We start from the raw sequence: 12,297 nt of genomic DNA on the forward strand, positions 1-12,297 counted from the left end.
ATTGAGTGTTCCAGGGAAAAAGAGATGAGTGCTTCAGCGAAGGGAGGAGTGCTAGGGGGAGAAAAGATGGGTGCTCCAGTGGAAGAATGGGTGCTCCAGGGAAGGGATAGGTTCTCCTGGGAAGAAGGGATAGGTGCTCTGGGGAAGGGATGGATGCTCCAGGGAAGGGAAGGGTGCTCCAGGGAAGGGAAGGGTGCTCCAGGGAAGAAGGGCTGGGAGCTCTGGGGCCGGCGCATGCAGTTCCTGTGCAGCCTCTGATCCTATTATGTAAATGGCCCCGGAGCCGCGGGGAGCACAGCAAGCACAGGAAATAAATAAATAGAGATAGAAATGCGAGAGCTTTGCTGCAAAGGTGACCTTCCCTCTGCTCTCTGGGTGCTGCCACGGCTGGAGCCAGATGCTTTTCTCCAGAGGGTGGGAGCACCACCTGGGCAGGTGGGGCTGGGTGTGCTGGGGAACGGTTTGAGCAGAGGCAGAGCAGGACTGTTGTGTTCCAGGTGAGGATTTTAGACTTGCAGGAGTGGCTGGGGCAGGGCTTGGCACCCAGGGCTCTGTGATCCTCCTGTTGGCTCTGCTCCCTGTTGGAATCTCAGCTGGCAGAGTCCAGGCTCGCTGGGATGGAGGAGCCCCATGTCAGCAGGGCTGGGCAGCAGACATGGAAAGCCAAGGCACAATCTGCCACGGGGGAGGAGTGGGAGGGGTGTGAAAATAAGAGGCAACAAATGAGCGGGAAAATGAGAGACCCAGAGGATCCGGAGCAGTGCACCGAGTTGTGTAGACTCATCCAAGGAGTGGGGAAAGCTCCGTCTCCTCGTTCAGCTGGAGCCAGCAGGCAGGAGGGATGTGTGGATGCGCTGAGGAAGCCAGTTTGGGCGTCAGGAAGAGCTCACAGGGCTGTGGGTGGAGATGGAAATAGGTTTTTAATAGGAATGGGGATGCTACGGCAGAGCTTTGTGCTTCCTCGAGGAACGGAAGTGTGGAGAGCAGCAGGGCTTGGGCTTGCCTGTGTCATCCCTGGGTTACTTTGTGTTCTGTGACATTTCAGAGGAGCAGAGGTGCAGGAAGAAGGCTCGGCTGGGCTGGTGCAGCACAGACAAGGAAGGGTGAGAGGAGCAGGAGTGTGGTGCTGGGTGGGGGATGCTGCTCCATCAGGATTTGGTGGGGAGGGACCACGTGGAGCAGGTGGTGCTTGGAACACCAAGGACTCACCTGCCCTTAGGAGGCACCAGTGGCCACCCCAGCCTGCCCTGCAGGGATGGCAGCCCCCTCTTCGAGGCAGGCTCATTTCCCATCCAGGTTTTCCTTTCCCATGGGAATGAACCCGCCTGGAGCAGCAGCACCTGACAGCACAGAGCACCTTGCATCCTCCAGCCCTGCTGGGAGGGCCTCCAAGTGCGTGAAACAGAGCTGGAAGCTGAGTGGGATGGTCAACAGCACGTGCTGCCTCTCCTCCAGGAAAGGAGCCACAGGCTGTTGGTTTAAGCCTCTCCAGGACATCCAGCAGCATCCCAGAGGCTGCATCCTCCAGCCCCAGCAGCATTTCTCCTTCCAGGGCTGTGCTCCAGCTCAGCAGCAGTTTTGGGGTGGCTCTGTGCCATGTGCCAGTGGCTCAAGGAACTGCTGGCCTTTCCCTGCAGCCACACTGGGCTCCTGGGGACTCCGAGTGGCATCTGCCTGGTGGAGTTGGTTTATTTGGAGCCCTCTGGGTACGCGTGCTGGAATGAGCTGCCTGGGCACAAGATGTGCTTCCTCCTCTGCCTCCAGCTTCCCAGTGGAGCACTGAGTCCCCTCTGCCCTGTGGGAATGCTGCAGTAATTAATCCATACTCCCCAAACTGTTTCCATATGAACTCAGATGATGCTGAGCATCTGCTCTGAGCAGCCTCAGGTTTTGCAGCGCAGCCTCCAGCCCAATGTGTGAGCTCTGAGGAGGGTTTATCCAGTGGTAGGTGATGGATACACCCTGTGTGTGTGTGTATCTGTGTCTGCTTGGAAAACTGCTGAAAGCTGGGAGGGAACAGAGTCCCTGGGATCTCCTCCCTGGGATGACCATGGGGCCGGGGTGATGCTTTTGCTCCATTCTTGAGCATGTCCCTGTGCTGAACTGGTACCCAGTATGGATGAACATACGAGCTGTCCCTTGGGGTCCCCAAACCCATCACGGCACAGGCTGGGTGATGGACCTGGCATCCTCCATCTGGGCAGCAGGAAGGGACCAGCAGCCTGCTGGGCTGCTCCCAGTTCACCCCAGTACAGCAGTGAGCTGGAGGAGCTCTGCCTGTGCATGCAGGGGTTAATTCCAGCACTGCAGCGAGAAAACTCTGTCTTTAACCCCTGGATTTGCTTCCTTAGGGAAGGGATTCCCTCCATGACCCCGGGCAGCTGCTCTACTGCCCAAAATCCCAGCCAAACCCCACAGGGGGCCAGGGCTTGTCCCCCGTGCCCCATGGTGAGGGTGATGGCGCAGGAGGTCTCGCTGACATGTGGCACAGGCTGTGTTAATTATCCGTGCTGCGCTAACGACGCGCACTAATCAGCGCCTTGCAAACCATGCCACCGACCCAGAAAAGCCCCAGCAGTGGGATTAAATCCCTAACCCAGCCCTAATCCCCCTCGGATGAGAGGGCTGCAGCAAGGGCTCCGGGTGTCCTGCATGTTCCTGCTGTGGATGTGCTGTGCTGACAAGGAAATAACTGGTGGGTGCTTTGCTCTTACTGGAGGGGAGGCTGGGAGGGTGACAGTGGTGCCCTGGGGTCTGTCCCTGCTTGAGTGGGGCCAGGGAAGTGGAAACGGGGAGATGGGAAGATGGGGAGATGTGAAGATGAGATGTGGATCTCAGCCGTGTGCTCGGAGCTGCTGTACCTTCCTAAGAGCATCCTGTGATGCTTTTTAAATGCAGAGGTGTGAGGGTATCTCTGATCAGATCTGTTCAGACAGGCAATGCCTTCCTCCCACTCCCCTCCTCATCATCATTCCCTGGATTTTATCAGGTGTGTGGGTCTTCGGACCCTGTGTGTGGCTGTGGGGTCCCTGTGTTGGGGCTTTCATTGGGTGCTCCTGCTCACCCTGCCTTAGGGGTTTTCACCTTTCTTCCTTCTCCTCCTCCTCCTCGTATCCATCTGGCCCCCCAGACTCTCCCAGGGCTCCCCTCAGAACCTCATGCGAGAAGGGAGAGCATGAATCTATCCTCAGCACCTGAGGGTGCCTCTTGCAGCTCTTCCCTCCTGGATTTTTTTGGCTGAGAGGGATGACTTTTGCACTGAGGAGAGTTGGGAGTGTTTGTGCCGTGCTGCTGGGTCAGCAGGGCTGTGTTGGTGGGCTCAGCACGGCCCTGCATCGTCAGCAGTGCCTGGGCTTGAGCAGCAGCTCTGCTGAGCTGGGAGCCAGCCCAGCCAGGCACCACCTCTGCCATTAACCTGTGCCCAGGGATCCTCCTGGGATCCTCATCCCTGCCTGGAGGCTGGGGCAGGATGGGGCTGTGGGGAGGGCAAAGCATATATACCAAAGCATTGCTGGGTGAATCGCTTTAGGGTCACAAAGGCTGTGGTTGCCTCTTCCCTGGGCTGCTGCACCGAGATGCTTCACTCCAGCTCCTTCCTCCAGTGTCTGTCAAAGGAAAAAGCACTGGAATGTCAGCTCTGCTCTCCTGTGGATTTACCCAGGAAGAGGTTGTGGCACTGGGAGATGAGGAGACTGTGGGGGGCTGCTGCTGATCCTGCAGCCCCTCTCATACTGTGGGGAGGTTTGCACGAGGCTGGATACGAGGGACAATCCGAGGCAGCTTCCTGCAGATCCTGGGGTTGGAGCTGCCTGCGGGCAGTGCCAGCTGCTCCTGCCGCCAAGAGCTTGGACAGATGCTCCTCCAGCCTGGAATCTGCTCCATCAGGGGATGAGGAAAGCGGCCAGTGAGAGCCTCGGGAAATCTGTCATCCTGGGAGCTGTCGGCAGGAGAGAGCTCTGTGGGCACACCAGCACTGGGGTCAGGGCTCCAGGGGCCTGGAAGTGGAGATTGGCTGCTCTCCTCATGGTGGGATCCACCTGGGAGGGTTCCCCACTGCTGGGGTGGGTTTGGGGGTTTGGGCAAGGAAAGGGGAATGAGGAGTCTGCAGCAGCCACCTGGAGGTACCTCCCTGCAGGGGAAGCCAGTGCTGGGAGCTTCCCAAGGAAGGGATTTTTGGCAGAGGTGGCAGTGGAGAGGCCTTGCTGCTGTGCAGGCAGCTGAGAGCACCAGGAGGACAAGCCTGAGACTTTTCCTGGTCAGAGGAGAGCAGGGAAGCTCTGCAGGAACACAGTTCTGGGATGGGCACGCTGCAGCAGGAGCTCTCAGCACAGTCTCAGCTCCCAGGGTATCTTCTGTATTGCTCCCAGCATGTCCTTGGCACCCTCTGGCAGGGCCAGTGGATGCTGCTGGGTGCTGCTCAGTGGGGTTTGGGGTGGATGAGTTGGTACTGCCAGCACTCCAGAGTATCCAGCAAATCCCTTAGTTGTTTTTCCACCAGAAACCAGACCCAGATCCTTCCCGTGGCACAGCTCCAGACTGGCATCACCTTGGTCTGTAACCCGTGGGCAGTGTTAGCTCCTTCCCCTTCCCAGAACCGCAGTGACCATGTCCTCCCCTGCTGCTGAGTGCCGCTGATTCCGGATGGGTCCATGATTCCTCCTCCATGGAGGCTGCGTGGGGCCAGGATTAGAGGCTCTTAGCACAGCCGGCCTGGCGGATTTGCCACTGTTTCCCACTAATCCTCCCTTTATTGCATGGGGTGGATTCCCCGGCGGTGACGGCGGCGCTGCAGGCGGGGTCTGGACGCCGTGCCAGCCCTGGTGCTTCGGGACGAGCTTTGGGATGAGCTCAGGTCTGAGGAACCCCTGGTCAGGGTGGATCTGCTTGGAACACAAGTGTGTCCATGGCATTCAAACAGATGGCCCAAAATAACAGGATAAGGTGGTAAAATTCCCAGAGACACAAAGAGGAGACACCATCTGACCCCCACCACTGTGTGGATGACTCCATCTTGGACTTCTCCATCATGGACATCTCTGACTCTCAGGGAATCTACAGTCTACAGAGAGAAGCAGGCACAGCTGGGGTGCAAGGTTTCACATGGAATGGGGCTATCAGGGGTCTTGGGAACACCTTGTTCAAGAGCTGGGGGTCTGGCTGAGCTGCTGACAGTGTCACCAAGGGATGGCTGGAGCCTGCTCCGGTGTCTTCCCATTTCTGTTGGAGCACTTTTCCATGTCTGTGCATTTTTGTAGCACCTGTTTTCCCTGGATGCAAAGAAAGTGGGATGATTTCCAGTGTTGAACTTGCACCTAGAGCCCTCACAGGGCTTTATGCAATGTCACCTTGGTTTCTCAGGGTGTCACGATGTGCTGAGGCTCAGCCCAGCTCTCCCCACCAGCCCTGCCCCAGGGACAAGCAGCTCCTGGTGTTCCTGCATGCTGCTTCAGCCAGCCAGGATGCCGGCTGAGGGTCATTCCAAGGATTTGGGACACATTTGCTGTTATTTAAGCAGTCTGTGTTGATGTGGTGCTGAGCAGCAGCCTGGCCTCAGGCCCCAGCATGGTTGTGGGTGCCATCGCTGTCGAGCAGATGACCACACTCCAAACCATGTCTCGTTGCCATCTGTGTGTGGGATGATTTGAGATTCAGGTTGGCTCTATCCTTGCATTTCCCCCTTTGCTCGCTGCTCAGAGTGTTTTTTGGGGAGGAAGGACCAATTAACCCTTTCTGGGTGCAATGGCAGATTGTGACTATATCTCACCACTTTGAACTCAAATAGCTTCAGCCCCATCCCTGGAAGTGTTCAAGGTTGGACAGGGCTCGGAGGAGCTCAGTGGAAGGTGTCCCTGCCCATGGAGGGGGTGGAACAGGATGAGCTCCAAGGTCCCTTCCCAGCCAGCGCATGATCCTGTGATTCTCTGCTTTCACACTGTGTTTGGAGCTAAACACAGCTCCGCAATCGCCCTTCCCTCGGGGGGCTGTTGTGCAGCGAGCAGCAGCCAGCTGTGTCCCAGGGTTTTGATGACTCCAGGAAGGAAGGGAGCACTTATCTCCCAGGCACTCGGAACGGCAGAGCTCTGTCCCTGCTGAGTGCAGTGACGGCTCCTGCTCTGTAATTCACCCAAGAAAAGGAGATGATTGAATGCATCTGGCAGTTGCCTCCTCTCCTGTCACTCGTGGGCCATGAAGTGGTCCTTGTCCATGGTTGAGGAGCAGGAGGTGTTGCTCCCACAACAGCAGGCACTTCCCTGCTGGATTTTTCCTGCCCAAAGGTTGGATTTGCAGATCCTCTGGGATGCTGGGGCAGGTGGCATTGCAGATGTGAGCACATTGCCTCGCCATCCGTCGGCGTTGTGTTGGAGATGGGGAATGCTCAGCTCTGCCTCAGAGGTTGTCACGCTGTGGTGATCTCAGGCAGAAATTGTTCCCTGGGAGGGTGGAGAAGCCCTGGCACAGGGTCCCCAGAGCAGTTGTGGCTGTCCCATCCCTGGAAGTATTCCAGGTCAGGTTGGAATAACCTGGGATAGTGGAAGATGTCCCTGCCCATGGCAGGGGGTGAGACTGGATGGGCTTTGAGGTCCCCTCCAGCCAAGCCATACCATGATTCTGTGAAGTCTGGCAGGCCTTGCTGGGATCATTTACCCTTTCAAGCTAATTAACCTCATCTCTTTGTTCCTTCATCTGATTCTGACTGTTTGCTCCACTGAGGAAGCAGAGATCCCCGCGGGTGTGTGACACCACCACCTTGGCAGGGCATGGGTGACCTCGGGTGATCGTTTCCCGCTGCATGAATAATCCCGGGGCTGTTAACGACGTTCCCATTAGCCAGCAACAAGCTGTGAAATCGGGATATTTGCCGTGACAAATGTGTGAAAGGTGCTAAATGTGCCCTTGGCGGCTGTGCTGCTGGGCACAGGGAGGAACCACAGAACTGATGGCACCAAGTCTCTCCTGCTCCCCAGCAGGGTCTCCACGGTGCTTGGCCTCTTCCTCTGTGGGAATTTGCAGGAGCCTCCGTGGTATTTTTCCATTTCTTTTGGCCACCTTGGCTGTGCCTCCCTGTTTTAGCTGTGCTTTACAGTTCCATCAGCCAGCGCTGGATTAGGACCTGCCACAACTTTTTCCAGCCATGGAGACGAAGAGAAACAACCTGTGTTCCTCCTGCCACCTCTTTTCGGGTGACACTATAATTCCCTGGGATCTGGGACTGCACATGGATGGAGCTTGCTTTTATCTCTGGTCACTGGTGACCTGTCAGCCTGGCTGCTGCTCTCCAGCCTTGTCTGTGCTGTGATGATGCTGAGGCAGAACAGCCTTGGGGACATTGGGATTTGATCCAGCTCTCTCCCTGCGGCAAAATCCAGGTCATGTTCTGTCACCTCCTGTGCCTGCTGTCCCCTCACTGAGCGGGAGGCAGCAGTTTGGATGCTGTGAAGGATAAACCCAGGCTCGTGGTGGGGTGAGAAGCACGTGGGGATGGGCACAGAGTCCTTTGCCCGTTCCTCTGCTCTGCTCTCCAGAGGGTGCCTCCTGAGGCTGTACCTTCATGGCCTCAACACCTCAGCCCTACAGCTCACTCAGGAATCACTTTGCCTGCACTTTCATCCTTCAGCCTGGGCTCTGTGCTGTCCTTTGGGTGCATTCCTCAAGGAGTCTCTTCCTGCTGTCCTGTGTCCCTGTGCCAGCCTAGCATGGATTTGTGGCTGAGTCTTGCTTGCATCCCTGAGCAAGTTCAGCTGGAACTAAATTTAGCCACCTCTCCATGAGAATTTTATAAGCAGGATTTCGAGGTGTTGCTCCTGCTTGGTGGCTGGGATTGTTTGTGCCTTGGGAGCACCAAGGCAGGGGATTAATGCTGGGAATGAGTGGTGAGCTGGGATATTTGTGTCTGAGCTCCTCAGCCCAGTGCCCTGCAGCCCTTGTTCCACACAGGGATGAGTTTTGGCTCAGGATTGAGTTCAGTGAAAAAATGTTCCCTGATCCCTGTTTGGTGCTGCTCCCACCTCTGGTGAGCATTCCTGGGGAACTCGGCACTGTCTGGCTGTAGAGGGTATAACCCCAAATTAATCACTTTAGTTTGCTTGGCTGCCACTGGCAGTTAAGTGTGGGAGATCCTCTTGCAGGATATTCTTCCCTCTCCACCCTGGGCATTGCTTCTATCCCAAGGAGCAAACATGATCCTTGTTTGGATTGATCCAGATCCTGTAATCCGGGTTTGGATCAAGCCATCGTCTCGATTACAGAGGAAGAGGCTGCAGACAGGGCGTCCTACAGCCTTTCAAAAACAGGGAATAATTTTAGGAGCCATCCCAGATAGCTCCTAAATCCACATGGACACAACTGTGGGATGCAGCCTAGACCATGCCTTGTCCTGACCTGCTCCATGGAAGCACCACAGACCTTGGTGGGATCTGCAGCCTCATGAGGACCATCCTGGTCATCTTCCCAAAACCTCCCCACACTCTGCAATGCTGACAGCCTTTCTCCATCACTTGGATTTTTTTTTTTTTTTAACTGGCTGTAAATGAAGCCTGTTGATGCAGATTTCCCTTTGGGATACAGCATGGAATCCTCCAGGAAGCTTTGGGATGGGAGATTCCTGCTGGTTTTTATTAGGATGTTGATTCCTATCAGCTGCTGGAGCCATTTCTCCTCCCAGCTCCCAGCCCTGCCTTCGGTGGCTCCTCCGTAATTATCTCCTTCCCCCCTAATTCCCTGTCACAGCTTCCAGCCCGTGGTTAATTGCAGTAGGATAATTACAGGTGATCTCGTTTTAAAGCACTCAGCCCCTGAGCTGGGAGCAGCCGGCAGTTCCCACCCTTGGTGCCAAACTGGGCATTCCTGTGCTTGCCTGGGGAGCTGGACCTTTGGAGCAGATAATGAGCTTTGCTGGGATGGGAAGGTCACAGCCATATCCCATTATTTGTCCTGGTTTCATCCTCTTAGCTCAGTGCATCCGTGGGACACACGGAGCCAGCGGCTGGTCTGTCTTGGTGTCACTAGAAGGGCCAGAGCAGGGTCCAGGTGGGCTTTGGGCCGTGGGTGGCACCCAGCAGGATTTGGGGTAGGGAGGAGCTGAGTTGTTTCCAGAGGAGGAGGTGAAAACACAGCCCTGAGAATGTGGGGTCTGCTTTGATCCTCTAAGAGCATTGAGTCCAACCATTCCCCAGCACTGCCAAGGCCACCACTGACCCATGTCCCCAAGTGCCACATCCACAGCGCTGTTAAATTCCTCCAGGGATGGGGACCCCAGCACTGCCCTGGGCAGCTGTACCTGTGACTGACCACTCTTTCAGTGAAGGAATTTTCCCAATATCCAACCTGAGCCTACCCTGGCACAGCCTGAGGTTGTTCCCTCTCCTCCTGTCCCTGTTCCCTGGCAGCACAGTCTGACCCCCTGGCTGTCCCCTCCTGTCAGCAGCTGTGCAGAGCCACAAGGTCCCCCTGAGCCTCCTTTGCTCCAGGCTGAGCTCCTTTCCCAGCTCCCTCAGCCTCTCCTGGGGCTCCAGCCCCTTCCCAGCTCTGTTCCCTTCCCTGGACACTCCAGTCCCTCCAGGACTCTCTTGTCAGGAGGGTCCCAAAAAGGATCCCAGCTTTGAACATACGTAGGATGGGAGCACAGCCAGGAATTTGGGGGGACAGGACCCTGAGCTCTCCCTGCCTTCAGCTGGAAAACAGCAAAGGGATGACGGAGGGGACACAAGTAGGGTCTGGTACTTCCACGTTCCAGGTGTATGTGAAGAAAAACCTTAAAGGAAAAGCTTCCCCTGGATGAGGCTCAAATCCTGCTCCTATCCCAAGGAAAGGTTTGATGAAGAACTGATAAATTGGAACTTTCCTTGCACAAATCCTGGTGAACGTCATGGAAGCTGAAACCCTGAACCTGCTGCTTGAGTAGGATTTACCTCGATTCTCAGGTGCCACCTGCAGCCCAAATGCTGAGTAACCTGCCAATAGCTGGAAACAGAAAATAAGCAAGTCCTGGGGATGCTTGGAATTCTGTCAGACATCCAAAACTCTCTGATGTTTTTTACTTTTGAGGTTTGAGTTTTTCAGCTGGCATTTATCCATTGGACCTGCCTTTGAATGACAATGAGTTGCACAAGCACAGTTAATTCCCCTTCAACTTGCCAGCTCCTGGAGAATTTCCATAAAAATCTTATTTTCCTACTTGGAATCATAAGAAGAAATTTAGTGTGTCCCATCTTGCAGAGATTTGGGGAGGGAAGAGCAGCTCTGCCTCTGTGCTCAGCTGCACGTGGAGCTGATGGCAAAGGAAGCAGCGAGGCCACGGGAACTCAGGGTTTCATCCAAGATGGAAAATAACCTAAAAATAGAGCTGTGAGGGCTGCTCTGTCCTGTGAGACCATTGTCTGGGATGAGGCAGCGTGGGACAGCCGCCAGTGTCCCGATGTCCTGGCCCTGGGCGGACGTCCTGCTCCCGGAAATCTCCTGCTGGGAGTCCTGCGCAGCCAGGGTTGGGTGATGCCAGTCCTGAGGGGCTTGGGAGCTTTGGGAGGGGGGTTGGTACCAAGGACTTCTCCTGCCAGCCTGGGTCGTGGTGTCCCAGCTGTCCCCAGCCTGGTGGCATAAGATGGTGATGCTGTGTGGAGCTTCACTCAGAGCATTCCCTGAGCTCTCCTTCCCTGTGCCCGGTGTGTCTGTGGGGTCCCCAGGGCTTGTAGGGGAGGGAATGGGGGGCTCTGGCCATGGTGGATGTGTTGCACGGGTCGGACCAGGCCCTGTGTTGTGTCCTAGGCTGTGCAGCTCCAGGGATGAGCTGGAGATCATCCCTCTCTGGCTCCCTGGAGCACAGGGATCACTGGCTCCCAGCTGAGGCAGCTCAGAGAAGCTGTGGCTGCCCCTGGATCCCTGGAAGTGTCCAAGGCCAGGCTGGACAGGGCTTGGAGCACCCTGGGATAGTTCAAGGCGTGGAACTGCATGATCTTTACGTCCCTTCTAGCCCAAACCATTCCATGATTCTATGATCCTCTCGTGTCTGTGTCTGTCACCGCAGGGACCATTATCCCATCCAGCTTCTCCTTATTTGCTGGATTTGGGGATGAAGGTGCTGCTCAAGCCCTGAGGGGTGTGAGAGCCCAGCCTGGGCTCCTGAGGATCACAGTGGGATCCGGGATAGGGACAGGGCCAGGGCCAGGCTGTGGGCAGGCCAGGCTGCCATGGACAGGGCACAAGCTGGCCTCAGGCAGTTGTCTGTGTCACAGCCACATCCTTGGAGCTGCTTCAGCTTTGGATGGCCGGAGCTGGACTGTGGCTGTGGGGATTGAGCAAAGCTCTGGGAGTTGGTCAAGCCATGCTCCTGGCAGAGGAGCAGGAGGGGCTGTTGGGGCAGCAGCCCTGGGGTCACCGTGCTCCGTGCTACCTCCCAGCTGACCTGTCCCTTCCTGCCGCAGGCCTGCCGCGATTTCCTGGACTTAGCCGAGAGCCACAGCCGGAAATGGCAGCGGCTGCTGCAGCATGAGCGGGAGCAGCGGATCCGGCTGGAGGAGACCATCGAGCAGCTAGCCAAGCAGCACAACAGCTTGGAGCGTGCCTGCCGCGGGGCACCCGGCCTGGCCTCGGGCACTGCCAGCATCTCCAGCACCGCCAAGGGTGAGCGCTGGGACGGGGCTGTCGGGGAGCCCTGCTGTGGCATGGGGCTGCTCGGGGATCAGAATGGGATGGGGTGGCTTGGGGACACCCAGGATGGACCAGGGTGTTCCATTCAGGGATACCCAGGATGGGATGGTGCTGCTTGGGGACACCTGGGATCGACCAGGGCTGCTCAGGGACCTCCAGGATGGATCAGGGTGTTAAACTCAGGAAGCCCCAGGATGGGACAATGCTGCTTGGGGACCCCTGGGATGGGACAGGGCTGCTCAGGGACCCCTGGGTTGGCATGGGGCTGCTCAGGAACTGTAATGGGATGGGCTAGGGGTGCTCTGAGACCCCTGGGATGGCATGGGGCTGCTTGGGGACCAGAATGGGACAGGGTGGCTTGGGGACACCCAGGATGGACCAGGGTGTTCCATTTGGGGACCCCTGGGATGGGACAGAACTGGTCAGGGACCCCAGGATGGACCAGGGCATTCGACTTGGGAATCCTCAGAATGGGGCAGGGCTGCTCAGAGACTCCCAGGAGGGACTGGAGCATTCCACTTGGGGACCCCTGGGATAGGATGGGGCTGCTCAGGGACCCTGGTGTTGGGATGGGGCTGCTTGGGGACACTCAGGATGGAACAGGACTGCTCAGAGAGCCCTGGGATGGAACAGGGCTTCTCAGGAGCCCCAGGA

The 12,297-nt window shown here is 56.8% G+C and overlaps 1 protein-coding gene across 4 annotated transcripts in view; it reads left to right on the top strand.

The window, feature by feature from the left end:
• OSBP2 (oxysterol binding protein 2) overlaps nt 1-12,297 on the top strand; it is a 91,377-nt gene that overhangs the window by 64,733 nt on the left and 14,347 nt on the right. For all 4 annotated transcript variants that reach the window (XM_085076276.1, XM_085076277.1, XM_085076278.1 and 1 more), the window contains one exon: nt 11,418-11,616. In XM_085076276.1, the coding sequence (XP_084932402.1) occupies nt 11,418-11,616 (199 nt within the window). The remainder of the gene's footprint in view (nt 1-11,417; nt 11,617-12,297) is intronic.

The sequence above is a fragment of the Lichenostomus cassidix genome, chromosome 15 (genome assembly GCF_008360975.1).
Source record: "Lichenostomus cassidix isolate B80296 chromosome 15, HeHo_3.0, whole genome shotgun sequence".
In the NCBI taxonomy this organism is placed as follows: Eukaryota; Metazoa; Chordata; class Aves; order Passeriformes; family Meliphagidae; genus Lichenostomus; species Lichenostomus cassidix.